This window comes from Peromyscus maniculatus, chromosome 1, assembly GCF_049852395.1.
Source record: "Peromyscus maniculatus bairdii isolate BWxNUB_F1_BW_parent chromosome 1, HU_Pman_BW_mat_3.1, whole genome shotgun sequence".
Lineage (NCBI taxonomy): Eukaryota > Metazoa > Chordata > Mammalia > Rodentia > Cricetidae > Peromyscus > Peromyscus maniculatus.
This window is the reverse complement of record NC_134852.1, coordinates 90250048-90277981: the sequence shown is the minus strand read 5'-3', so window position 1 is coordinate 90277981 and position 27934 is coordinate 90250048. Positions and strand designations below refer to the sequence as shown.

At 53.4% G+C, this 27934-nt stretch overlaps 2 protein-coding genes across 3 annotated transcripts in view; one reads left to right on the top strand and one right to left on the bottom strand.

Annotated features, from left to right (window-relative positions):
* Positions 1–1902: 1902 nt before the first annotated feature.
* Hapln3 (hyaluronan and proteoglycan link protein 3) lies at positions 1903–20426 on the top strand. 2 transcript variants are annotated; one of them, XM_076545452.1, is made up of 5 exons: positions 1903–2253; positions 10796–10977; positions 14047–14418; positions 18484–18786; positions 19601–20426. In XM_076545452.1, the coding sequence occupies exons 1-5, from the start codon at positions 1913–1915 to the stop codon at positions 19882–19884; spliced, it is 1482 nt and encodes a 493-aa protein (XP_076401567.1). In that variant the 5' UTR covers positions 1903–1912; the 3' UTR covers positions 19885–20426. The 2 variants fall into 2 exon arrangements, with proteins under 2 accessions (XP_076401567.1, XP_042134334.1); XM_042278400.2 differs by having other exon boundaries at positions 1904–2281.
* Positions 20427–22129: 1703 nt separating this feature from the next.
* The window catches only part of Acan (aggrecan), a 63209-nt gene continuing 57404 nt past the window's right edge, over positions 22130–27934 (bottom strand). Inside the window, exons 13-17 of the mRNA XM_015995637.3 lie at positions 26004–26162; positions 25320–25402; positions 24504–24648; positions 23465–23647; positions 22130–23037 (exon numbers count right to left, since the gene is read on the bottom strand). Of these exons, the coding sequence (XP_015851123.1) occupies positions 22961–23037; positions 23465–23647; positions 24504–24648; positions 25320–25402; positions 26004–26162 (647 nt within the window). The 3' untranslated portion in view covers positions 22130–22960. The remainder of the gene's footprint in view (positions 23038–23464; positions 23648–24503; positions 24649–25319; positions 25403–26003; positions 26163–27934) is intronic.

Genomic DNA, 27934 nt, shown 5'->3' with positions numbered 1-27934 from the left:
GAGAACGAGGGCCCTGGTGGGCTGGGCAGGGAGCAGTGTGGAAGGGGTAAGGCCGTCGCCAACTAGGGATTGTGGTCAAGAGCATGCCATTTCCCAGAGGCCACTGGTGGGAGGCAAGGGTTCTGCTCTGCGTGGGGCTATGGGAAGTGGCCAGCAGGAGCTATGCTGGCCCGTGCCCTGCTCATCTGGGGAGGGGTGGCTAGCTGGCTGGGAAAAGGCGGAATGAAATCACCCTGGTTCTCAAGATCTGCAGCCCAGCCAAGCTTCAGGGGCCACACTAGGGCTCCCCAGGGAGCAAGAGGGCCGCTACTCACCCGGAAGTGCTTCTTCCGGAGAGCTGCCCACTGTTGCCAGGGCCTCTTGTGGGTAGGTCAGAGTAAGAGGCTCAGTGGTGTTCTCCCCATGAAAGAGGGACGGGAGATTGCTCAACCCTGAGGGCATCTGAGCCTGACCCTGCTGCTTGAGCGGGTCACTGGAGTTGGGATTGAATTCAGAATCGAGTCTTTCTGGGGTTTATTGGCCTCAGGTCCTCCCTCCTCAGGGCACTCCCCCAGGGCCCTGCTCTAGCCTTCCTGGGGACCAGCGGATGATGGGAGAAGCATCCTTTCTGACACTGCCTGGGATGGCTTTGCGTCCTGGGAACTCACTATACAGGAGACGCAATGTCAGATCACACAGCCATTTCTGTGGGCCAGTCTTTTGGCTGGGCTGCCGGCTGGGTGGGTGGGTGGGTGCATGGTAGCACAAGCCCCCCACCTGGTGTGGAGACTAGTATGGCCCAGGCCTGTTTCTTGGTCCCTTTCCTAGCTCTGTAGCCTTGCACGTATTGACCGCAGCCTTGAGGAAGTCTGCTTTCTGGGACCCTCGCCTGGAGTCCCTCACTTGGAGTTCTGCACTCTAGACAACCAGACCTGATAATTCTCTCTGCCCACTGAACCACCCTATCACATGCTCTGACAATAGACCCTTCCAGATGACCACGAGTCTGCTCCCACCAGAGGCTGTCGGCACCTACCCTGCCTCTGCCAGGGGTCTAGGCTCCGTTCTTTCCCTAGTTACAATGTGGTAGAGTGACCAGGCGCTTAAAGCCTCGAGGCAGACGAACATGGTTCCTATCCTAGCTCTGAGTGACACTGGGCCTCTGGGCCTCTACAAAACGGAAATAAGACTGAGTCTGTGACATTGCTGGGACAAAGACTACGCAGAGCATGGATGCCAAGCCTGGCCCATCCATAGCCTCAGAGGCTTGAGGGAGGTTCCTCATTGCTATTTGTATCCCGTTTGTTTCCTATCAGTCCGTCCAGGGGTCAGCTCCATCCCTCACCTTCACAGCTCCTCTGCCTCTATGCCTGGTATTTATTTTAGAGGGACCTTAGTCCACGGAAGCTGTGTGTTGGTTTCACGCACGCACGCACGCACGCACGCACGCACGCACGCACGCACGCACGGCGGAGGGGGTCAGGGCTATCTAGAGGTGTGTTTAGGAAAGCCTGGGCTCCTGACCCTGTGGCCTTTCTCTTAGTCCCGGCTGAAGGACGTTCTTAGGTTTCTCTGTTGAGGAAACAACTAGGCCTTATGGACAGGAAAGAAAACACCCTGTCCAAACAGAAGCATCCTGAGGAATCGGCTGCCTGTGGGACAGATGTCAGGAGCCCTGCAAGAGAAGTACCCCATCCTATCCTTGCTCACCCCCACCCCAGGACCTCCTAGGGGCAGGTCTATGTGTGTGGCTAGCCCTCTCTGTGTGCCGGACCCCCAGCAGAAGGTTGTCACCCCCTCAGTCCTCTACAGGAAGCAGGCACACATTAAGTACTCCTCTTGAACCCTGTGGGGCAGTCACAGCCCACCCGCAGAGCGCTGAAGGAGGTTTTTTTTTTTTTTTTTTTTTTTTTTTAGAAGCCTGGGCATTTTAATGGGACCTCCTACTTCTACAAACACTTCTCTGCCGCCTCCCTTTGAACTCCTCCCCCCACCCCATCTGAGTCTCCAGGTTTGGGGTCTGCACTCCAGCTCTAACAATTGTTACTCCCTGGGGGCCAGGCCTTGGGGGAGGGAAAGGGACTGTGTACCTTTAAGGGGTTGGTCTGCCGGGAGCGCGAGGTTTGTTGGAAGCAGCTTTTTTTCGGGCCACTCAAGATCCCAGATTCTTCTGCTACTTCAGACCTGGACAGCCTGTGGCTTCAGCGTGTCGCAGTGGGGTCCCAAGCATTTGAGTCGTCGAAGAGCCTCCTGGGGACGGTCCACGTGGCTTGGGTTGGCTGCGTTCCGGGGCTCTGTGCATGCAAGTTTCTCCCATCTCACCTAGGGGACCCTGCGGTTGCCGGGAAGGCTGGGGCTAGGAGACAGGGAACAGGGGGGCGGGGGCAGAGGGAACTGGAGACTGAGGGGCTCGTTTGTCACGTGATCAGCCATACAGGCTGACTTGGGTGCGACCCTTTGGGGAGCTACCAAGAGGTAAAACCGCAGCGAGCCCCGGGGATACTGTTCCAGCCATAGGTGGGCTGCAGCGGGAGCCACCAGAGATCCTGGCGGGAGGAGGGAATGGAAACTGGGAGCAACCTGCGTGGGGATGGACTGAGGATGCGTGCCTTTAGTCCACTCTGAACACTTGGGGACATTGTCCTGGCGAGCACCTGGAGCTCCTGCCCTAGGGACAGGAGTACACGGGGCAAACCCTGGGTGCAAGCTGGCCTCTCCCAGGGAGGAGACCAGGAAGGAGAGGCTCAGGCACTTGGACCCAGTCCTACCCCCAGCTCATTGGGTGGTCACCGGCTGCCTGTGATCCTGTTTGGTAAAGGGCCACCTGCGCTGACCCCAGGGAACACCTCTATCCTGTGAGAGAGGGGTGACTGCCCGAGGCACCCCCCCCCCTTCCCTCCAGCGACTTGCCGAGAGGCATGGAAATGCCGGTGGAAAACGCCCTTCTATTGCCTCGGCCAGAACCTGGCGGGTGATGGCGGCAGAATTTCAAAGGCTGATAAAGCCTGATTGTAAACGGGACATTGATGCCAAATTCCTTCCTGAACTAGCCTGGTGCATCTGGGGGGCAACCCTGCCCTCTGCTGGTGTCTAGGGGGCTAATACTTATCCATGTCTCAGTTGCCTTGCCGTGTGACTGTGGTAGAGGTGGTGGACTCTATTAATTCTAATAATAACTCTAATAATTCTATTCTCCTTGGACCCTTCTCGGCCATCGGTGCTCGGGAAAGGCAGAGGATTGGTGATCCAGGGCTTCCTCTCAATCTCAGATGTTAGCCAGAGATAAATAAAGCCTTGGGTGGTTTACTCTTCCTCAACCGTGAGGAGAAGCCCAGGGTGGCTGTTTTTCTCCTGGTTGTTGAGAAAGGAGAAAGATTGCAGTCGCAGCTGCTGACGTTCGTTTGAGGGTCTGTCTCCATCAGACAGTGCTCTGGCAGTGTAGACCCTTTTTATCAACGAAGAGATGGAGGGCCGGGCATTTGTCCAGGGACAGACTGGTTGGAAATGGAGAGTCGGAAGAGCATCCAAGCAGCCAGTCTCGGTGGTGCTGCGGTCTTAAGGGGGCTGGTGGCTGTGGTAGGATGGCTGGAACCGAGGTGCGTTAGTGACGGGGGGGGGGGGGGGGGGGGGCTTAGCCCAGGCTTCTGCTCTGTGGTTAGCCTTAGCGTTTGGGGGTCACCCTTGTCTTCAGCCTCTAAGTTTCGGTCTGCTCAGAAGGTGGAGGGCTTGTGTTCCAAGAGGCCAGATGACTTGCCCGGGGTCACCCAGAAGGTGGCGGAGCCTGGGTTCAAAGCCAGCAAGTCTAACTTGAATCGTTGGGTTTTATGAATTCTCCCCTGTCTCGTGGTTGTTGGACACGGGGCGTATCTTCTCTTGCTAACTTTCGTTTGTCCTGTCGTCCCCCTGGTGGAAGGCTACACACCTGCAGGGCTGACATCACACCCTCCACTGGCATAGTGCTAATAAAGTCGGACTTAAAGGGAGTTGGGTGTTCAGGGCAGTTGAGGTCAAAGGGGCGGGGGAGAGGCTGGTTTTGTGTTTGATGTGCAAGGGTTTTGATGATGCACGCTTGATTGGAGGGCAGAAGTCTCCCAGAGCCACCCTTTGAAGACTGTAAATCAGATTCATGCCATGCCTTTTCGGGTGATTCTTCATGCCTTCCTTCTTAAAAAGTCCAAGGGACTATGTGACAGGGCCCCTGGTCACCACATGGACATTGCTTCCTGATGCCCCTGGGGCTCCAGCCCCTTTGGCCTCCGAACTCTTTCTGCTGTTAGCTCTCTCTGCAGGGCTCTTCTCCCAGGAGTCTCAAGGCTCCCATCTTCTCAAAGGTCTTCCTGACCTAGGATCAAGGAACACCCAGGGCTCAGGTTGTGGCTCAGCTGGTAGAGAGCTTGCCCAGCATTCAAGAAAGCCCTGGGCATAGTAGCACAGACCTGTAGTCCCAGCACCTGGGAGGTGGAAGTAGGAGGATCAGAAGTTCAAGGCCACCCTCAGTAACATGACGAGTTCAAAGCCACCCTAGGCTACACAAGACCCTCTTTTGAATGTAAACAGATAAGTAAGCACCCATCTCCCTGTTCCATCTCCTCCTATCATTTACAATCACATCTGTGACTCCATCACCTTTGTTAGACGGTGAAGCCCAGGAGTACTCTGGTTTGAATCCCTGCTGCCTAGAACTCTGCCTAGCTTGTGGTGGAAACATGGGGAATATTTGTTGAGAAAATGAGGTCAGATCTCAGCTCTTCATCTCCCTGAGGGCAAGTGTAGGCATGCGTCTTTGCACTACTGAGCCCCCCCCCCCTGTTTTCTTGTCTGTACAATGCATACGATGCTTTTGACACTGGTGTGTGTGACTGTAGCCAGGAAGGTGCACAGCCAGTTGGAGGGACAGGTCCTCCTTCACATCAGCTAAAGAGAATGCTACCCCTGTCATTTCCTGGCTGGGTGGCTGTTGGGTAGTTGTGTCTCCGTATTCCTGTTCACTTGTGGATTCGATGGAAAGAAGGAAATTCTCCTTGCCAATTATGACGTGGGGGTCTCTTGGGAGGGTTGGGGGAGGTGCTAGATGTAAGAGTTTATTTAAAAACTAGCTGGGCAGCGGTGGCGCCCGCCTTTAATCCCAGCACTCGGGAGGCAGAGGCAGGCGGATCTCTGTGAGTTCGAGGCCAGCCTGGGCTACCAAGTGAGTTCCAGGAAAGGCGCAAAGCTACACAGAGAAACCCTGTCTCGAAAAACAAAACAAAACAAAAACAAAAACAAAAACAAAACAAAACAAAAAAACTCCGGGGCTCGTCTGGGGCCCAGGCTGGAGGTTGTGAGTGTTGCCAGGGTCTCTGAGGCTGGGAAAGCCAGCCTTGGGGACTCACAGTCTGTGGTGTTGGAGGGGTGTTTGTGAGCTGTGGCTCCCTTCTCCATGACTGAAGGAATGAAGAGGGGCGAGGCCAGTGTAACCGGCCAAATCACGTTGATTTGGCAGCAATTTCCCCAATACCTGAGCAGACACTCAAGTACTGATTTCTAATTGCCGAGGAGCAGTTTGTTGTGTGAATTCTGATGAAGGCTGACAGCAAGCGCCTAACGCCATTCAGCACATCCACAGGTGTACCTCACCATCCAGACTCTTGTGGGTCACTGTCCAGAGCTCAGGAAGGAAACAGATGGAGGTGTTTCAGAATCCTTGCTAAGCCAAAGTCCCAAATCAACTTTCACCATCACAGATCAAGGATACCGGGTGAGACCCATACCGTAGGATACCGTAGTGGACCCATGTGACTGGCTTAAGGGAATTCAGCACCTGAAGCCTTCTAATAAAACTAGGAATAAGATGAAGAAGTTCTGAAATACACAAACAAACTATAGAAGAGGGGGAATCCAATCTAGGGCATCGGCATGTCAGGCAAGTGGTCTATCATGGAATGACATCCCAGCCCTGGTCGTATGTCTCACTTTGGCAGACTTGGCTCTTCTCCTTCTCCCCACACACTCCCTGCTTTTTAGAGATCTATTTATTTTAAGTATATGAGTGTTTTGCCAGAAGAAGGTGTTGGATTCCCTGGAACTGGAGTTACAGGTAGCTGTAAGCCACCACGTGGGTGCTGGAAACCAAACTGGCTTCCAGCAATGTTAATGCACTCCAAGAAATTCCTTCAACAACGAGGAAGCACTTGCCCCACGGCAGGAGGACGGGCCCTCTGTCCCCGAGTCGGCAGAGAACTTGTGATACTGTGCGGTTTTTGCTTTGCTTTGTCTCTCAAGACCAGGTCTAGCGTAGTCCAGGATTGCCTGAGACTAGCTTTGTGTCATGTAGCTGAGGATGACCTTGAACACCTGATTGGAGGATCAGATGTCCTCCACCTCCCATTATAGGCATGAATCTCCATTCCTGGCCTTACTTGTTTTTAAAGACAGGCTTTCTCTGTGTAGTCCAGGCTGGCCCGGAACCCCCCCCCCTCCTCCCTCTGCCTCCCCAGGGCTGGGATTACAGAGGTAGTGCTTGTGGGTAGTTGTGAACAGGGCTGCTTTTGCTCCCTTTAGCACTGGGGTGCAGAAGTCTCATGTTTTGAGAAGTCAGCTCTATTTTCCTCTAACCTTGTAATTTTTTTAGTGTATAATTTTGCAACAATGTACATTTTTTTAAGGATACAAAGGACACCCAGGGAACACTGGTCCCAGGGAGCACCGGTCCCAGGGAGCCCCGGTCCCAGCTGAACTGATCTAAGAGGCTAGAAGCCCTTCCACCCAGAAAGGCCTCTGGGTCAGCAGTGGGGTGGCCCTGGGTCACCCAGTTCTGTCTGTATCTACAAGCGTCTGATTCTTCAGCCTGGTTTCCTCTTGGTTTCCAACTGGAGGTAACGGAAACAGCGTTTAGGGAGAGCTCTAGAGCAGGCACTCGTGAGTCTCCCACAATCTTCTCACTGCGTTTAGCATGGTGACTCCAGGCTTTGGAGCTGGAGTGGGTTCCATTTCTGACTGACACGTCCTAGCTAGATGACCTTGGGCAGTCTTTGCATTGCCTTTCTCCTTTGTATAGCAGGAATCCCGGGCTGGGGACATAGCCCAGTTGGTAGACCGCTTGCTTAGCATGCATGCCCTAGATTTATCCCCCAGCACTCCTGTGATCAAGACCAGCCTGGGGTAGAGGTGACCCTGTCTCAAAAACCCGTTAAATAAACAAACAAGGACACTAGTAACCTCACCTGGAGAGTTGTAGTGAGGACTCGGTGCGACAGTTAAGTGCTCATGAAAGTCTGTTGCTCTTGATGTCATTCTAGCAGCTGGTGTGCACTAGTTACTCTCTTGAGACAGAGACCAAATACCTGACAAGAAACAACAGGAAGAAGGCAGGGACTGGCTCACAGTGTGTGGGGATACAGTCCACCGTGGTGAGGACGACGTGCTGGTAAGGCGACTGAGCCGGTGGAACCGTGAGGTAGCCGGTCATCACCCCGGCAGGCAGGAAGTAGACAGATGTGGGAGGAACTAGGGTGGGTCTGCAGCCCATAAGGCCTCACGCTCCACAATCCCACTCCTTCCATTCTAAGGCCAGTGCAAGAGTGTCTCACCTTTTGACATTGAGATACGACATGCACAGGGCCAGAGAGAGGGCTCGGCACTCGAGAGCACTTTCTGTCCTTCCAGAGTTCCCGAGTTCAGTTCCCAGCACTCATCCTGGGTGGCTCACAACTGCCTGTAACTCCAGCTGTAGGAGATCTAACACCACCTCTGGTCTCCACGGGCAACCGCACGCATGTGGCACAACAAACCCCCAAATCTCACGGTGTTTTCAGTAAGTTTTATGATTTTGTGTTTAGACCGAATTCCACCTCCTCCTAAAACATCGCCACCAGATGGGGACCAAGTATTTATATTCATGGCCTATGAGGTTGTGTCACACTCAAACTGTAACAGCGTGACGTGAATGAGGGTCATCAACACATCGAGGCTGAGCTGTGTTCACAAATACTCATGTGTGGTGGTTGAAGTTCAAGGGTGCTTGTGCCCGGGCCATTGTTGGTAGAGGATGTCCAGGCTGGAGGGTGGCTGTGGGTTTGGCTGCTGTGGAGCCAGCAGATTGGAGAAAGAATATCAGGGCACACACCCCCCCACCCCCCCACCCCCACCCCCAGTACTCTCTGCAGGCATAGACACTGCACGGGCTGTTTTACCTGTACCTAGAATCCTATCACTGTTGGAGGAGACTGGGACCTGCTAGGGAGAAGTACACCAGGCCAGGGTTATGATCTCCACATGACAGCTGCAGACGTGGCTCAGAGTCACACAGTGAAGAGCAGTGGGCTTTTGTGTGTCGGCATCAGTACGCTAAACCAACCACAGATGGATAGTCAAGCGGAAAAAAGGTTACTATACAGAAGTCGATAAGAGTGACCTAGAGATGACTTGCAGTGTACGGGAGAATATGAAGAGGCGATATGCCAGTGTGATGCCACTTTATGTCAGAGTGTTCCTGCACAGTGGTGCCCGTGAGGGGCCTGTGAAGAGCTGTCCATGAATACTGACGGATGCCTGGAGTGGAGATGCTTCTGAACAGGGATCTTCTAGTTCTGATTAGGAGACTTTGTGGAGTCAGCAAGGCTCCGTCCTGGTGTAGCACAGTAACTAAGCTTAGACCTCAGATTTTCTGCAAATACCTCAAAGAAGACAGTGAATTCAAACTTCAGTTCCCTCTTCATCCATTCCTCTTTTCCAGCAAGGACTAACTGTTTTGGAAACAAGAATGTTCCTTCCTGAGTCTGCTCACCCTCACAGGCCAATGTTTGCTTTGCATTCTCCCCCCTCTTTTCCTTTTTCTCCCTCCCTCCATCCCTCCCTCCCTCCCTCTTCCTTTCTCTCTCTTCTCTCCTCTCCTCCCGTCCCTCCCTCCTCTCCTCTCCTCTCCTCTCCTCTCCTCTCCTCTCCTCTCCTCTCCTCTCCTCTCCTCTCCTCTCCTCTCCTCTCCTCTCCTCTCCTCTCCTCTCCTCCGTCTGTCCCCCCTCTCCTCTCCTCTCCTCCGTCTGTCCCCCCTCTCCTCTCCTCTCCTCTGCTCTGCTCTCCTCTCCCCTCCCTTCCCCTCCCCCCTCTCTGTCTTTCCCCCTGTTTCCTCTGGTCTTGTACACAGACGTTCTCATAAGGCCATATGTTTGCAATCATTGTGGCAGTTGTGTGTTTTGCTTTGTCACAAATGACACCCTGAGCATCCTCCCACAGTCCTCCGCAATAATCACACAGTTCTGTTTGCAAGGGAAGAAGGCCTGTGGGCACTCTGGTATTGCTGCACTGAAGCCTGCCTCCCGCCTGCCTCCAGAAGGGGGTTTCTAAGATGTGAGTCTGGCCCCTGAACTCATCTACTTGAAGCTTTCATCTGCAGTTATCAGGACAGAGAGTAGGCATCCAGGCTCACCTCCTCCCAAGGCATTCAGACAGAGTCCCTGCTGGCCACCCTCCCTCCTTCTCCCACGTGGTCGGTCAGAGGCTGGGCAGGAGGCAGAGTTCGCTCCAGATGGTTGCAACAAGGAGATTTTAATCAAGGGATCTCTTCTAGAGAGTAATGATAGGGATAGAACAGAGGACTGGGAGGCTGTTGGGAGGATGTGATCACTGCAGTGGGGAGGGGGCGGGGAAGATGTACTGTCCTCTTCCCCATCTTGTTGGGGTGCTTCCCACTGGCTAAATCCAGCGGAAGTCAGAAGGCTGGGGGGGGGGGCAGGACAAGTGACCCACAGGGATGGATATGTGGTGACAGTGGACCTGGGGAGTGCATGGGAACAAATGGAGAGCATCCCTCATGCCTGTCCCTGGCCTCTGCACCGTGTGATGCCTGTGCCCTGCCAGCACCAGCCTGTCCTTTCAGCCCTGAAAATTGCTCGGCTTCAATGTTCCTTTGGGTGTTCCCACCTTTAGACAGGGCCTTGTGTAGCCCAGGCTGGCCTCAAACTCCGTATGTGATCTAGGATGGCCTTGAACTCTTGATCCTCCTGCTTCCACCTCCCTAGTGCTGGGATTATAGTTGTGTACAACTAGCATGTTGTGGAGCCGTTCCCATGGTGGTGGGCACTCAAGATGCAGCTGGCCCACGGGCGGTAGTCTGTTCATTTTGTTTTTAAAATGCATTAAAAGATCATACTTTGATTGCTAAGACTTTTTGAGGTAGAGGCAGGAAGATCAAGAGTTCAAGACCATCGTCTGTGGCAAGCTCACTACATGAAACCCTCTTTAAAACAACACCCCTCCCAACTCAATTCTTCCAAGAATATTTATATATGTGTGTGTGTGTGTGTGCGCACTGCAGTGCATGTGTTCAGGTTAGACAAAATTATACAGATGGCTCTCTTCCACCTCCCAGAAGTCGATCGGGTTGTCAGATCTGCGCGGGCGATGTCTTTACCCACGGAACCATCTTACCCCTCAAATGCTTTGTGACCTTGATCTAGTCTTAAAAACAAATGTCACATCGTTAAAGCCCTCCCCACACAGATATCTCTGTGTTGAAACAAATTTTCTGGTGCAGACTTATTGTTACTAAACATGAGCCCCGCCCTGGAATGTTCTGTTCTAGTCTCCTCTGTTTTCCTTAAAAGGTGCTGTTCACAACCTTTGAAATTCAAACTGTTCTTGTGTGTTTGTTGTCCAGGGATGCAGTGGACACCTCTTCTAGCTTGTTCTAGCTGCCTGCTGCGCTCTGAGGACAGCACCTGGTGCACAGAGATGTTCTGTGATTCACCGTTGAGGGAGTGTGTGAGAGGATGCATATAGAGGGGTGCCAGACCCCCGTAGTGACGCCTCTGTAATTGGCTTGTTTTCTTTCTCTCTGCAGTTGCCCTTGGGCCCAGCCCCGTCCAAGACACCTTGGCACTGCCACCACCCTGGCCAGGATGGGCCTGCTGTTCCTTGTCTTGCTGTTGACACTTTCCTGCGTCTTGGGACTGCCATTCCACAACGGCTTCTACTATTCCAGTGGCCTACATAGCAGGACCCTGGGCAATGGCTACTGGGAAGGTGGGTGGTTCCTAGGCCTGGCCCCTGGCTCCCGCTGTGATAGGCAGGTTTCAGGCTGGGGTGGAGCCAGCAGGATCTTCCCTGGCGGGGCCTCCAAGGGTGGATCAGCCTTGCTTCCAAGATGAGAAGAGATGGTTTAGATACTCTGAGTGTGCTGGTACCAGAAACACGGGACCAAGTTCTCTTGGGGTGGCCCTCGTTCCTAGAACAGCTACTTCCTTAAGATCCAGCCCCGGTGCCACCGCCCCTGGTCTTCCCCGCAGAAGGGACTTGGGAGCCACAGAGATGTGAGTCTGGATATCAGTGGTACCTCTTTCCAGCTGGGCGGCCTTGGGCAGGGGACTTTTGAGAAGACAGTCACTGTGTCCCTGCTGTGAGTTCCCCCTCACCCACCGAGTCTGCTGCTTGGAGAGTTCTGTCATTTGAGCCCTGAGCTCTGACAGTCTCCTGTCTTGGCTAGGGTAGCTGGGACTTTTGGAGGAGCCCTGGAGGACAGTTGACCCAGACTGAAAAAGAGGAATGAAGGGGACTCAGGAACACTTGAGGCAGGACACTCACTGTCGTCATCTTGTCCCTTGGTGACGTTCTTGTTGTCTGTCTGTCATAGCAGCTAGTACTTAGTCTTTTTTTTTTTTTTTTTTTTTTTTTTTTTTTTTTTGTGAGACGGTCTCATGCAGCCTGTGTACGGTCAACAAACTTGATGTATAGCTGGGGACGGCCATGAACTTCTCATCCTCCTGACTCTGTCTCCCAAGCACTGGGATCACAGGCACACCTTTACATCTGGTTTGATGCACTGTTGGGGACTGAACCCAGGGCTTGTGCGTGTTACAGGCAAGCACTCTCCTAACTGAGCGACACCCCTAGCTCCCTGTGCTGCTCTGGAAGTTTCTGTGTAGCTGACGATAGCTTTGAGGTCCTGACTCTCCTGCCTCCACCTCCCAAGATCTGTGATCACAGGCAGGAGCCACCACGCTTAGCTTGTCAGTTAGCTTTTGGTGGAGAACAAATTGCCCAAACACAGCTGCTTAACAGCATACCCATTAATGGAGCCCTGTGTGGCTCAACACTTTGGTGTGAGCTCTGTTTCTTCTGGTCCTACAGCCTGCCTCTCTTGGGGGAATACAACTCTGTGTGTTTCCTGAGTCTCCCTCTGAGTCTTGGGGGTGGGGAGGGGGGAGGGATGGGGTGGTGGGTGGGTCTATTTTCAGTTATTGCCAGACTGTGCAGCAAAAAGAAATTTAGGACAGATCAGAGTTTATTGATTAAGCAAATGGATAAGATGAACTGAAGTGTGTCGGTGTGGGTGTTGGGAGAGCATCCCCGAGAGTCCCAGCAGTCGCTGTGCGTGGGATCTGGGGACCATGATGCCACCTAGTCTATAGCTGAGCCTAGATATTAGTTAGGGAAGGGATGTGCTGGTCTAGCTGTCTACCTCCTTTGTTTAATCTACAAGGAGGATTCTCTCACTGAGCAGCTGCAGCTCGGGAAGGGAGTGCTGTAGAGAAAACATTGGTCAGAGGGACCTTTACTCACACTAGGGTCACAAGGAGACAGGAAGCTGGAATCGAGGCATGGCTTATTAGCTGATTTTAGAAATTGGTTCCCCCTTTTTCTTTATTTTTGAGAATTTCATATAGGTATACAATGAAATATGATCAAATCTATTTCGCATTTTACTTCTCTAACTTTTCTATATCGCACAATGTTGCTCTCCCTTTTTTAAAAAAATTTTTTTTTGATACTGATCTTAATATATTATCTCCCTGGCTGGCTTGAAACATGGCTATGCAAACCAGGCTGGCTTCGAACCACAGAGATTGGCCTGCCTCTGCCTCCCCAGTACTGGGATTAAAGGTGTATACTACTATGCCTGACAATTTTTTTTTTATAACCCATTAAGTCTAGTTAATGCTACCCATATGTACACCCATGTGGGGCTATCCACTGGAATCCTACCAGGCCACATCCTCAACAGAGAATAATCCTCCTTCCTCTAGCAACCAGTGACTGCCAATAGCTCCTCAGTAAGGGGTGGGACCCAGAGATCATCTCCAGCCTCTATGCCAGAATTCTGGCTGGCTTGATCTTGCACACGTGATCATAGGCAACCACAGCCACTGTGAGTTCATGAGCGCAATAGCCTTGGCATGTCCAGAAGACAAAATTCCTCCCCATCAGCTGCCTCTTACATTCTTTCCACTCCCCTCCCGAGATGTTCTCGGAGCCATGGGTGGTCCTTGTGGGGCTGAACACCAAGTCTCTTATTCTCAGCTCTTTGATCTCATTAGCTATTCTGACACTCTGGTTGGTGATGTTTCTCAGGAAGGGGAGGTGTGGTTCTCCCGCAGTGATGCTGAGATGCCTGTACGAGTCAGGGACAGTCGGAGATCCAAAGCAGGAGAGCGAGGGGCCCTGTCCTTCCTCGGGTCCCCTCTGTCTTCTAACTACCCCATCACTTGCAGATGACCTGCTACTACTGGGTAGTGGATCACCTTGCAGGTGGTTGGTGTAGGATGACCCCCACTGAGGAGGATGCACTGGGCTTTTCATGGTCTCTCGTGCTCTAGACAGGCAAGTCTGGGCTTGTGCACATAGTGACTGGCAATGAATGTCCCTAGAGAAGGTAGGATCAGCAAGAGAGCTCCTGGGACCAAGCCTCAGAACAGGCACAGTGGGACAGTCACTTCCACCTGTCATTCAAGCAGAAAGCAGATGGCAAGGCTAGCACAAATTTGAGGAACTGATAGTGCCTCTTGATTTTTTTTTTTTGAGAAGAGTTTCACTGCATGTAGCCCATGCTGGTCTCAAACTAATGTTAATCCTTCTGCCTCAGCCTTCCTGCCGGTGTTTGCCACCACACACAGCCCAGTAGAAGTAAGCACAAAGTCACATTTGTGGAGGCAGTGGGTGTGTGGAGGAGGGGAGCAGCAGGCACTTGGAGGGGTGGGGGGGACAGTGGCTCTTTTTGCATCCTGCAACACTCGAGTCCGGAGGAGCTTGGGAGGAGGGTATGAATGGTCCTTGGAAGACCATTGCCGCATCTGTGCCCCACCTTGCTCCCCCCAGGCCTGTTCAACGGAGTGAAGTTGGTGGTGGAGACGACTGAGGAGTCTCTGTTCAGTCACCGAGGCGCCAGTGTGACCCTGCCCTGCCGCTACCACTATGAGCCAGCCCTGGCGTCCCCGAGACACGTCGTGCGCGTGAAGTGGTGGAAGCTGTCCGAGAATGGATCCCCGGAGCGGGATGTGCTAGTGGCCATCGGCCAGAGGCACCGCTCCTTCGGGGACTACCAAGGGCGAGCACACCTGCGGCAGCACAGACCGCAAGAGGTGTCGCTGGAGCTCAGGGACCTGCGGCTGGAGGACTCTGGGCGCTACCGCTGCGAGGTCATTGACGGGCTGGAGGACGAGAGTGGCCTGGTAGAGCTGGAGCTTCGGGGTGAGGCCCTGACAGATGCCACTGGGACCCAAGGGAGGGGGAGAGGACCCAGAGAAGGCCTAGCCCTTTATGCTTTACACAGGTAAGCACGTCTAAGTCTCTAAAAGGAAGTTATTGTAGTGTCATGGCTCTTGTTTTCCAGGTGAGGAGAAAAAGAGAGATCTACCAACTTATGTAAGGGTGTGTAGCTAGCTGACAGGTGGCAGAGGTGGTGTTTGAACCCAGGGAGCGACTTCCGAAGCCACTGCCTCCTTTTCCTTCCCATTCAGTCCTGTTCAGAAAGAGGGAAGTGGGAGCTGGCTGCACAGCTCTCTGGACCCAGAACTGAGGTTCTAGTGGTGTCAGTCAGCAAGACAGATGAGCAAGGCAGGGGCAGTGGGTGACGGCAGGGACTGGTGTAAGGGTCCGAGGAGACGCTGAAGTCTCCGAGACCCCAGACTCAAATAGTATGTAAGAGCAGAGAGCGTTGATTAACATTCCAGCAAGCATGAGGGGTCGTTCACCTGTACAAAATGGCGACGACCCCGAGAGGAGCGCGCAGGCTCCTTTTAAGCACAGCAAGGGGGAGTTTCAGGGACAGTTAGGCCATCTCATACATGACTGGTTAAGCAAGCAGCTGTCACACTAGTGTTTTTTAATTGGCTGGGGTTCAGTCTTATCCTTTTTGGACACACTTGCACAGGCTTGGGCAAGTCTGGACGTGACTCCGAAGGGGGCTGCAGGATCTGTCCTTGAGATTTGAGGCTGATTTAGAGCCTGTGTTAATTCTCTTCCTTGTCCCTGAATGCAAGGGTGTTGTGGGTAAATGGTCCTTTGTTGGGAGAGACACCGGTTTTGCCCTTCTCAGAGAACTGAAACCTAAATTCAGGTGTGAGAATGGAAGAATTTAACCCCTTCATTGATAGAGCCTGGGGCACACTGCTGAATCCCATCCTGTGTAAAGAAAACATTTTAATTCAGGCTAGTTATGATGCCAATTCAGAATGCAGGCTATTGCTGTTCGGTTTTCATATTTATTCTGAGTATGAAATTGTGTGTGTGTGTGTGTGTGTGTGTGTGTGTGTGTGTGTGTGTGCTGGGGGAGATAAGAACCAGGGTCTTGGGCATGCTAGTTAAATGGTCTATCACTGAGCTATATAACCAGGCATTGAAATCTCTGGATTTTTATGTAAAAATATCCTTTTTTTTTCTTTTTTTAGAAAAAGTAGTGCTGTCTGGATCAGCCAGATGCTACGAGCCCGGTCTCAGGTGGCTCCAGGTTGCCATCTCTTTGTTGTTCTGACTCCTTTGTGTCTTGGGTGGGAGGGCAGCATGCCTTCATCTCTCTCCTCTAACTCCATCTTATTCCACTCCAACTTTGGCCCCTGAGCAGGGCTCATCCCTGGAGCCCAGGCTCTCTCAAGAACAGACAAGGGAATCGTGGTGCAGGTAAAGGCAGTGCCTTTGTGACCTTCCTCTCGCAGTGACAGTGAACTTGCCTCCTGAAAAAGATCCCCTGGAGTCTGTAGCAGATCCAACCCTGCGGCCTACAGGGCCTACCTGGTGGCTCAGAGGAGCCAAACTGCTCATTCTGAAGTCTGGGTTATCAGAGGGAAAGGTTATCAGGGTCAGCCTAGAGAGACAGGGAGTCCTCAACACTTTCCTCATCCCTGGGGTTGCAAGGAATGGGAACTTAGGGTGGGACCAGGCATACTATCACCCTCCACCCCTGCCCCGTTGGGGCCCATGAGCTTTACTGCTCCCTCAGCCTGGCCACAGGGTGATGCTTATTCATGATTCTGCTTCTAAACAGCACAAGCCAAGGAGGGCCTCCTCCTCAGCCCTTAGAGTTACCCCTGTTCCTTAAGGCTTCATCTGACTTGCTGTGCACTGAAAGATGCTTACAGTTTTTAGATTGGGCAGTCATAGAATGGTATCTCATGTGAATGAAGTCCTAGGTTCAAATCCAGCTTACAACAAACGAAAATGAACCCTCAACTTTTTATAAGGTAAAATTTCAAACACGCACGATAACATGGATTCTGTTTGTGCTTCTACTGTCCGAGACAGGATCTCACTCTGTAGGCCACGTTGGTCTTGAGCTCATGGTAATCCTCCTGTCTCAATCTCCTGAGTGCTGAGATTGCAGGCGTGAGCCATCATATCCAGCTTCTCTTGTTTCATCAAGACATTTCTGCATTTAGAAGCCAGGCTTGGCGGCTCCTGCCTGTCATCCCGGTGCTTGGGAGGGTGACGCAGGAGGATTGGAAGTCCATGGCCAGCTTGGGTTACACAGCAAGACTCTGTCCTTGCCTTAGGGTTCTGTTGCTGCGACGAAACACCATGACAAAAAGCAAGTTGGGGAGGAAGGGTTTATTCAGCTTCGATTTACTCATCACTGTTCATCACTGAGGGAAGTCAGGACAGGAACTCACACAGGGCAGGATCCTGGAGGCAGGAGCTGATGCAGAGGTCACAGAGGAAGGCTGCCTACTGGCTTGCTCCTCATGGCTTGATCAGCCAGCTCTCTTATAGAACCCAGGACCACCAGCCCAGGGATGGCACCACCCACCGTGGGCTGGGCTCTACCCCATCAATTGCTAATTAAGAAAATGCCTTACAGGCCCTCATATGACCTGATCTTATGGAGGCGTTTTCTTTTTTTTGTTTTTATTTTTATTTATTTATTTATTTTAAAATTTTATTTATTTTATTTTACAATACCATTCAGTTCTACATATCAGCCACGGGTTCCCCTATTATGCCCCCTCCCACCCCCTCCCCTTACCCCCAGCTCACCCCCCATTCTCACCTCCTCCAGGACAAGTCCTCCCCCGAGGACTGCGATCAACCTGGTAGACTCAGTCCAGGCAGGTCCAGTCCCTTCCTCCCAGACTGAGCCAAGTGTCCCTGCATAAGCTCCAGGTTTCAAACAGCCAACTCATGGAATGAGCACAGGACTTGGTCCCACTGCCTAGTTGCCTCCCAAACTGATCAAGCCAATCAACTGTCTCAGCTATTCAGAGGGGGAGGCGTTTTCCTAATTGAGGTTCTCTCCTCTTAGACTTTAGCTTGTGTCAAGTTGACATAAAACCACTGAGCACAATTCTCCACCCCCTTCCCCTCAAAAGGAATTTGCACGCTAATGCACTAAAGACACACACAGCTGGCCTTTCCTGTCTGTGGTCCCTCCTCTGCAAATGAAGCCAATTCATAGGGGCTGATGAGATGGCTCAGTGGGTAATGGCACTTGTGGCCAAGCCTGGCCGTTTGAGTTCAGTTCCCAGGACCCACATAGTGGAAGGAGAGAACTGATTGCCATAAGCTGTCTCTTGACTTTCATGCACATACCCTGCCCTGATAAACAAACAAAAACAAATAAGTAATGCAATTAGAGAAATAAACCAGCTCATAAATCAAAAGTATGCACCTGTGCCCTAAATGCAGAAAGTTTCCAAACTCAAGCCTTGAGCTCACTGTAGGCCAAGTACCACGCTGAACCATGAGGATAAAGTGATGTGTGGGCATGTGTCGGAATCTTACACAGTCTACAGGTAAATTAAAATGTATTAGAGGATGTGCAGATACTGCCATTTTATATACTTTACAGATGCCCTTAGGATGGTGTGCGTGCGTGCGTGCGTGCGTGCGTGCGTGTGTGTGTGTGTGTGTGTGTGTGTGTGTGTGTCCAATATGTATTTTCTGGGAAATCTACTCAGTTCTAGAAGGAAGGCAAGAGGCAGGGGAACACTTCCTTTGGATTTAGACTTTGGACAGCAGGTAGGAGGTTTGGCTGAGCTACCTGAGGATGTGTGCAGAGGTGTCTGTGGTTTTTTTGTTTGTTTGTTTGTTTTTTGTTTTTTAGGGACAGGGTTTCTCTGTGTAGTTTTGGAGCCTATCCTGGATCTCGCTCTGTAAACCAGATTGGCCTCGAACTCACAGAGATCGGCCTGCCTCTGCCTCCAGCGTGCTGGGATTAAAGGCGCCGGCAGTCTTACGTGTTTTGGAGGCGGCGTGCATCCCGGTGGAGGTGGGAAGCTCTGGCTTCCCCCTTCTGACCCCTCTGAGCCCGTCCTTCCTTTGTAGGCGTGGTTTTTCCATACCAGCCCCGCGAAGGGCGCTACCAGCTCAGCTTCCACGAGGCCCAACAGGCCTGCCGGGAGCAGGACGCGGTGGTGGCATCCTTTGAGCAGCTCTTCCGTGCCTGGGAGGAAGGCCTGGACTGGTGCAACGCAGGCTGGCTGCAGGACGCCTCTGTGCAGTACCCTATGACGCTGCCCCGGCAGCCCTGCGGAGGCCCCGGCCTGGCGCCTGGGGTTCGCAGCTACGGCCAGCGCCACCACCGCCTGCACCGCTATGACGTGTTCTGCTTCGCGGCTGCCCTCAAGGGTGAGTGGAATGGCCCGGCACAGACCTGCCTGCTTGAGGGTCGTCTGGAACCTGAGGGAGGGCCTCCTTATCTGTGAAGCCTCCAGAACCCTCTGCTCTTCTCTGCCTGCCTCTGGGCCCAAGGTCTGAAGCGCTGGCAGTTCTGGAGGCAACGTCCCTACCAGTTCTCAGCACTTCACTCTGGATGTTCACGGCTGCCGCTGGTTATTCATTCATGAGACGTCTGAGTGTCTATCATGTATTGGGCTGTGAGTCAGCGCAGACAAACCATGTCTTTTCCCCAAACACCGGCCTTATTATTCATTGGAAGATAAATGAAAGCAGAAATTTGTTCGGTACCGTAGCAAAAAAATACTTAGACGTGTCTGGCAGGGCCGGGATGTGGCTCGGTTGGTCGAGTTCTTGCCTAGTGTGTACAAGGCATGGGTCTCATCCCTAGCACCTCCTGAACTGGGCATTGTAGTGTACTCTCAGCACTTGGGAGGTGGAGGCGGGAGGATCGGAAGTTCAAGTTTAAGGTCGTTCTCAGCTGCCTAAAGAAGCGCCTGCTGGCGTGTAGAAGTTCCTCACATAGTAGGTGCTCAGTAAACGGTGGGTGAGAGACGAGTCCAGTCTAGGTGGGGGCTCACTCAGAATGCAGCTGGGGAGTGTAGAAATGACGAGAGTAACCCTAGTCTTGGGGCAGGTGTGGTGGAAAGGTGCCCCCCTCAAAGTGTCCCACACAGACTCCCATAGGGCAATTCCTCCCTGCCTGGGGCAGGCCCTACCCCCAGCCCCTCTCAGTACAGCACTCAGATGCCCCGCTTTCCCACAGGGTGGGTGTACTACCTGGAGCACCCGGAGAAGCTGACGCTGCTCGAAGCCAGGGAGGCCTGCCTGGAAGATGGCGCACAGATCTCTACGGTGGGCCAGCTCTTTGCTGCTTGGAAGTTCCGCGGCCTGGACCGCTGTGATGCTGGCTGGCTGGCAGACGGAAGTGCCCGCTACCCCATCGTGCACCCCCGTCCCAACTGCGGACCCTCCGAGCCTGGAGTACGGACATTCGGGTTCCCAGACCCACGCACGCGCTATGGCGTCTACTGTTACCGCCCGCGCTAGCAGGGTGGCTGGCTGTGCATCCTCCTGTCCCCCGACTTCCTGGGTCAACTTCCCGACCCAAGGGTCCACCTTGACCCTTGTGGATTGGGGCGTTGCGTGTGTTGTTTTTATACGTCCCAACTTAAACATTTAAAAAAGGTATTATTATTTCTTACAGACCCAACTCTCAGTTCTCTTGGCATCCCTCTCTGGGGCGTTTGAGGTCCATTGGGTTTTAAAAGGCTCTGCCGTGTTCTGGTACCGCTGGCATCCCTGAGGAAACCGGTGCCGAGCCTGAGCAGTGGCTGCAGCTCTCTCCTCTCCTTGGCTTAGAGGAGGCAGAAGGATGAGTGTTGACTCTTTTTAAATTTCTGCACAGAGTCCTTAGACTTTTGGATGAGGGCTTAAGGAAGGGAGAACCTTCCCGAATCCACCTTCCCGCATCATCTCCTGGTTCCTGAGTCGAGTATCCTTCCCATGTTCCCTGCTTGGGAGTGACCCTCTGGGTGTGTGTACCTTCTTTGGCCAATAAATGGTGCTATGATTCCCTTCTTTCCCTTCCAGGCGGCCTCCGTGTCTGACCCTTTGTCTCCTGCAGCCTCAGGGACTAGATCTCAGCCCAGGATATGTGTGGGGTCACTTCCGTCCTCTGTCTGCCTGGGCTGCCCCTGTGTACTGGTTTGGTTTTGATCTTGTCTATCCTACAGCATACCCTGCCTCAGGTAGTGGCCCAGCTTCTGGGGACCTGGCTCCCATCTTCCCATCTGCACCCCATGATGGCCCATTTTTGAGGGGCTCAGGAGAAGAGTAGGAGGTGCCTTCCAAAGGGTCTCAGAGGCTGAGGATCTATGGAGTGTCTTTGTTCCTCATCCCAACAATGCTTTGGGGAACCAGACCTGTATTTCACCCAGATGTCCCCTGGTGCTTGACAATCAGATGTTCAGTCAGTTTTTCTTTTTCTTTTCTTTTCTAAGTGCATGTGTATGAGTGTGTGTGTGTGCGTGTGCGTGCGTGCGTGCGTGCGTGCGTGCGTGCGTGTGTGTGTGTGTGTGTGTGTGTGTGTGTGTGTGTGCATGTGGTGCAGGTGCCTGCAGAGTCCAGAAAGGGCATTGGATCCCCTGGGATTAGACTTGTGGGTTATTGTGAACCACCTGACATGGGTCCTCTTCAAGAGCAGCAAGCCCTCTTAGCCCCTGAGCCATCTCTCCAGCCCCTCAGTTCAGTTTTTTTTTTTGGGGGGGGGGTGAAAGGAGAGGGATTGAGACATCTCACATAACCCAAGCTGGTCTTGAACTTTCTATGTAGTTGAGGATGGCCTTGAACTCCAGGCATCTTGCCTTCCCAGGGCTGGGACCACAGATGTGCACCATCACACCTGACTAGCAGTCTGGGAATTTGTTAGAAATCCAAGTTCCTCAGCCTCACTCCAGTTGTATTACATCAGAAACTCGGGGTGTGTGATCACAGCCCTTCAGGGGACAGATCACCCCATTTTGGCAGTGGAGATTGAAACCTTATGTATGCTGGTCAAGCACTCTCCCACTCAGCCACATCTCCAGCCCTCTGTTACCTTTTATTGTGAGACAAGGTTTCTTCAAGTTTCTCGGGCTCTCTCAGCCACTCAAGTAACCATGCTCACAGGCTATGCCCCAAGCCTGGTACACCGAGTGTCTCTTGAATAATCCTTTGGCTGTTATTTCGAGACAGGGTCTTACCATGCGGCCCAGGCTGGCCTTGAACTTTCAACACTCCTGTCTCAGCCCCCTGAGTGCACCAGCATACCTTCTCTCAAGTTTCCAGTGTGCCCACTTGCAAATCCGCGCTCCAAACCACTGAATGACGCAGGTGGACAGGCACACCCAGGCAAACATAACACAAATAGGTCACACGTGTTCACACCTCCACGCTGTATTCACACACACACACACGGGGCAGAGGGCCCATCAGACACAGTGTCACTCCGGTCACACACACAGGGGCAGAGGGTCCATGAGACACAGTGTCACTCCAGTCACACACACAGGGGCAGAGGGTCCATCAGACACAGTGTCACTCCGGTCACACACACAGGGGCAGAGGGTCCATCAGACACAGTATCACTCCGGTCAGGAATGAGGCGAACAGATGTGACTGAACACACAGGACCCGCACAATTTTGAGGTCATTTGGGATCGAAGCACGACTCTGTGGAGGTCCCAGATCATGGTCACCTTTTTTTGCTTAAATAAGAAATAAAATAAACTTAAAAAAAAAAAGGAAAGGAAATAGATCTCTTCCAATGTCTTTATTTTTATAATTATCATAATCTTTAGTTTTCAAAAATATAAATAGGTGCACGGAACACTGGCGCCTGCACCGTCCCGGGAGAGGGAGAGGGGAGGGGACGGCGGGGGGGCGCACCCCTGGGGAGGAAGTGCCCCTACCCAGTCCAGCCGAGGAATGGCACCTGCTTAGGGTGGTTGACCCCGGTGAGAGGTCACTAGAAGAGGGGCCCCGGGGGGAAGGCTAGCCTGTCCCCTGCCCTAGGCTCCTTCCCTCATAGATGGCACAGACCTCGGTTCCTTTTGTCCAACACGTGAAGCTGCAGTTAATCTCTTCTGGGTCCTTCGTGCTCTGAGGTCCCCCTCCCCCCTCCCCCATCCTGTCTCCTTCCAGCCCCTCCTCCTGCCTCCCTAGCTTTCCCTGGGGGTGAAATAAGCGACCACTGCACTGCTCTTAGGTCAAGTCAGGAAACAAACAAAAAATAATAATCTTCTTTATTTAATTTAACCCCTTCCTTCTCACCCTGTCCCTGCACTGGTCCCTGGAAAGGCACGGTGGGAGATCGAAGAAGTGTCTCTAAACTCAGTCCATGGGTCACAGGAAATTCGCTTTGGCATTTTTTTTTCGGGGGGTGGGGTGGGGGACAAATTAGATGGAGGTTGGGTGATGTGAGGAGTTGCGGCACACAGAATGTGGGGTATTTTTCCTTCTTTAATGGATTCCTTATATGACAACAAGCGGACAGGAAGACACCATCTGGCTGGGATGCGCGGTCAGCCTGGCTGGCCGCTGGGCTCAGCATCCTGGGGGCACGTCGTGGTCGTGGAAGGTCCTCTCAGTGGGCCATGCTGGGACGGCTCCTCTGTGTGGCTCTCAAGCTCCGCTTCTGTAGCCTGCGCTTGTAGATGGTGGCTGCAGTCAAGGGGTGGGGGGTGGGGGTGGGGGGGGAAGATGAACAGCGAGTGAGGAAGAAGAAGGGCCAAGTATAGACTGTCCCCGGCCTTCCCCTGTCACGGGTGCCCTCCCTGTGGACTGTGAGCCTAGCGGTGCAGCCTGAAGCTCTTCCTGCCCTATTCCTCTGGGACGGATTTTCCATCCAACTTCCTTAGGCTCAGGAGACAGTCACAGCTTCCTTAGCTCCTTTAAGGGAACAGGCACCTTCCATATATATTTTATGGTGCGGCTCCCCAGTACCTTCCCTGCCTGGCTTAATCCCTAGCATGGCACGGAGTCTCCAGGACAGTATCAGCTACCACTATGCTCTGGGGAAGAGGAGAAGGCCCTGTTAGTGGAATCTGACTCTGTGCCAAGTGAGGGACCAGGGGGGGTCAATGCTCACGGTCTGTGCAGGTGATTCGCGGTTCTTCCCAGTGCCCACTGGGCTGGCACCGGATGGTGGGCACGTGGCGCTGGACAAAGCCCTCGGTACACTGGTACCGCACCAGGGAGCTGATCTCATATCGGTCCTTCTTCTGCCCGAGGGTCCTGGCATGCTCCACCACTGGGGGGTCTCCACAGGCCACTGAGGGACAAATGTCTTTTAGGAAGGGGTCTCATGAGGTTTTTCTGTGATGGCCCATATAGGCAGAGACAAGGTTAGCCCACAGCCTAAGGCATGATGAGAAAGGGATCAGGCTGTGCTTCCCAGGGCTGAGACTGGACTGAAGGATGGGGGTGGGGGTAGGGAGGAAGATGACGGGCAAAGAATCCTAAGGCATTCAGTTCTAACATCTGGATTCCTCGGTGGCACTGGGAGGCAGGAAGAGAATATAAAGATGGCCTTGAACAATGGCGAGATGATAAAAAGGAGGGATTGAGGTGGGGAAAGAGGACAGTCTGCTGAGACACCTGTGGCTTCTTTATGAAAACCTACAAAGCCAGGGAAAAAGGCACCCAAAGGAGGACACAGGCCATGTGTAGGAGCAGGAGGCTGCTGGGTCCTTTAAGCATTGTGATACCCATGGCCTTAGAGCTGAAGAATCCAGGCCTGGCAGCTCTGATTCTGTGGCTAGCAGTTTTTGGAGCCCCAAAGAAAGGGTAAGTCCACCCAGGGCCATTAGGGGTGACTTTCTGTTGCTGACATCTGAGAGACCATGGTATGCATGGAGTGGAGGATCCCATCTTCTAGCCCATGACTTTCAGCCTCCCTCTCTTCCTGTGAATGGTTCCCAGGAGTCAGCTTGTTCTTGCTATTGGCTCTGTGATGCTGGTGCCAGGGGAGGCCCTCACATCAGCACCAGTGAGCTTCCCGAGGATGCTCCCGTAGCCCCCGGTGGTTAGGAGACAAGAGAACTCCCCTCTAGATCACACAGCAAGCGGCTCCCTTGCAGCTGAAGGGCTTGTTCCCCTCCCTGGACCTCCTCCCAGCCCCTTCTTACCGGTGCCCTTTTTGCACGTGAAGGGCAGCTGGTAGTTGCAGGGCACATCGTTCCACTCGCCCTGCTCATGCCAGATCATCACCACGCAGTCCTCTCCAGTGGCAAAGAAGTTGTCAGGCTGGTTGGGACGCCACTTCTCAAATTGCTGTGGGCAGGAGGAGCAAGATGGTAAAGGGCAGGCTGAAGCAGTGTGGCTTGGCCTCGCCCCCACTTCCTTCCCATCAGTTCCCTCCCCAAGCTCCTTTTCCCTTTCACCCAGCACCTGGGTTGGACGGCAGCAGCAAAGGCTGCTGGGACTCTGATCTGATCAGGGTCATCATCCTAGATGCTCTGGATCCCAGGTTAGGGAGCCGGTTACGCAGCCTGACTCTGGTCCTTTTCAGGAGCTCATAATCCCCAAGGATTCATTTCCTGGTGGGGAATCCCCAGTCTGCTCATTTCTGACCCATAAGGCCCTTTTCACTGACCTGTAGCTGACTGCCCATTCTGTCCATTTGATCTCTGTGTTTTATGTCTTGGGTAGACACTAGTCCTTTGCACACGAGGAAACTCTCAAATGTCATAGACCCTTCATGGTAGCTTGCTATCATTTTTTTTTTTCCATTTCCTGCCGGCTCCTTATCCTATCTTATGCCTTCCCTCATGAAGACCATCCAGCCCCAGGCTGGTCTCCAGAGGCCGAGAGGAAAGAGACACAATCCCTTCTTCCTACAGAGTTCCTGCCTGCCAGGCATCTGCTCAGTAAGTTTGCGTGAGACTTGAATGCATGCTGTTTGGAGGGGGTCTTTATCCCACTTCTTAGCTCTGGCAACTCACCAGGGAGTGTCCATCAGACCAGCGGAAGTCCCCTTCGATGGTCCTGTCATTCAGACCTATCCACTGGTAGTCTTGAGCATTTTCTGGAAAGGGAAGAGAGGTTTGCACCCGACGTTGGATGCCCTGGGCTGTCTGGGGACTGGAACTCGTGGAAAGAAGGGTGTGGTGGGAGGAGGCAAGGGACTCCTAGGCACCTGCCACTGTCTTCTGAGGACCTTGCAAGGGTCTCAGGACATGCACGTTTGTGGCGTTTGTTGGAACACCTCCTCAGGCTGGCACGGGCAGTGACAGCTACAGGGTTAGCCTGGGCTGTCTTTGGCAGGGTCTGTCCTGGGTCAGCTGGGGCTGCTGGCCCCAGTGATCTGTATCTTCTCTGAGGGAACCGTGGGAGCATTCTTCCAGCTCCCTGCCCTGCAGTGCACCCAATCTGTGCCCCCTTTCTTGCCTCCCTCTCCCTCCCTCCCTCCTTCCCTCCCTCCCTCCCTCCTTCCCTCCTTCCCTCCCTCCCTCCCTCCCTCCTTCCCTCCCTCCCTCCTTCCCCCTTCCCTCCCGCAGAGCTGGACCTTGTGCACACAAGGCAAAGCGCTGCCCACTGAGCTACAGCCTCAGTCCCCAGTCTGCTCCCTTCTGACCCGTAAGGCCCTTCGCCCTCACTGCTGCTTCTGTAGCCCATGCCACACTCACTGTTGACAAACTCCTGTTCCTCGGGGGTGACAATGCTGCTCAGATGTGACTGCTGCTCTCGACATCTTCTCTCGGCATCCACCCAGGTCTCGCGGTCGGGGAAGTGGCGGTAACAGTGGCCCTGGAATTTGGTCCAGCCCTCCTCGCATTGTTCCTGGTCTGTAACACAGGTCAGGGGCGTGAAGAGGGGGCATGGCCAGCTGAGCGTGTGCTCCCTGCCAGCCGTGTGGCATGGACTTCTATGTTCAGTCCACCTGAAAGGCTGTGCCCAGGAGGGAGGCATCAGGCCCGGCTAGACAGAGGCTCCATCAGGGAGCCAGTGACATCTGACTCTCGGGAGCCTCCATGTGCCCATGTGCATGCCACCTAGATAAAGATCTTTCCTTTCCCTGATTCAGCACCCTGGCCTCCAGGATTTCCTCCTGCGGTATTCCTGCCCCGAGTGGGTGGGTGGAGAGCTGGCAGGGTCCCGCAGGCTGGGGGACAAAGGGACAGTCAGGTGGGAGGCTTTTAAATTTCAGGCAAGACATAGTTCAGAGTCTCTGAGGGATTCTGGGAAAAGGAGCTGTGGGCAGCAGGTGGAGGTAACAGAAGAGGCTGGGTATGGTGGAGCTGGTAGCCTCTTTCCCACGGAATCTTGAGTGAGGCCAGAGACCCCCCCGCCCCAGGAACAAGTCTCTTGGGGGGTCCAAAGAAGAGCGAGCTCTGGACCGTGGATCTGAGCTGGCTGCCCTTGTTATTACTATTAGTTTAATTCTAATTATCTTGGGCATTGCTGGGATGAAGCCGGGGCCTTCTGCATGTTGGACGAGTGTTTCTGCCCCGGGCCCCTGAGCTGGCTCCAGCAGAGTCCACCATGTCTTCATCTTAAAGAGCTACATGCCAACTAGCGGTTGGTCTGGGACTCAGGAGCCCTGGGACAGGTTCGAGCCAGCTCCTTGGGACTGGAAGAGGGGATTGGGAGCTAACTGCCTGCGGTGGCAGCATGTGGGTGATTGTAGCTTGGCCCCGCTGAAAGGGTTTTTACCTCAGGACTGGAAAGGAAGCCTCCAGCCAAGGCTCCCCCTCCTCTGTGAGAGCCAGTAGCTAAATAACTGTCATCAGAGCGCTGGGAAGAGGGAGGCCTAGATTTCCCCCTTTTCATTCCTCTGCCTGGAGCCGCCCTATGGAGGGGAGGGCCCTGGGGTTCAGGATGTGTGGCAGCTTCCCAAAAGGTGACTTCAACGGTTTGGCTGTTGTAGGAAGGACAGGGGAATTTCCCTGAGGGGAAGGAGTCTTCCTCGGGCTGAGGGGTGCTTGGCAAGGCTGTGAAATGAAGACAAGGGAAATGGAAGGCCAGGATCTAGAGAAAAAAGCAGCTACCTAGATAAAGGTCCGGGAAGAGGCCAAGGAGGCCTCGGAGGATGCCCAGCACTGAGACCGAGGCACCGTCCGTGGGCCTGTGGGCCAAGGCTCGGGCCACCTCAGAACCTGAGGGCTAAGCTGGGCAGGTGGGTCAGAGAGGGCGGGAACTGGGTGTGGCCAGAGAGAACCATGCCAGTAGAGGCTATGAGGACAAGACAGACTTCCAGAGAGGCAGGACAGAACAGTGACACCAGGGACAAGGCACAAGATCCTAGAGGTGTTGCATGCCAGGCTGCAACAGAGCCTTGCTGGGCGCTCAGGGCCAGGGCCCAGCGGGGTGGCTCTGGAATCGCTTTCCTGGTCTATCAGGATGCAGAGCCCTTCATCTGTTCCAGCAGAGTCTCCCTTCCCAGACGAGTGCCCAAGCTGTTGTCTGTGTAGATGTTCCAGACCTTTCTCCCCTGCGGCATCCTGCAGGGAAAATCCTTGTACTCTCTAGTCCCACCCAGCTGAGACCCCATGCACCTGACTTCCTGGGGGTGTAGAAGGCGGGAGGCCACAGGGAACATGAATGTCCCAGCCTGTTA

What these genes read in the sequence shown, in the direction of transcription:
- Hapln3 (XM_076545452.1), top strand. Translation starts at nt 1,913, where the DNA reads ATGGGACCTCCTACTTCTACAAACACTTCTCTGCCGCCTCCCTTTGAA. An exon ending in GGGCAATGGCTACTGGGAAG is followed by an intron (nt 10,978 to 14,046) that starts GTGGGTGGTTCC and finishes TGCTCCCCCCAG; the next exon opens with GCCTGTTCAACGGAGTGAAG. An exon ending in GGTAGAGCTGGAGCTTCGGG is followed by an intron (nt 14,419 to 18,483) that starts GTGAGGCCCTGA and finishes CTTCCTTTGTAG; the next exon opens with GCGTGGTTTTTCCATACCAG.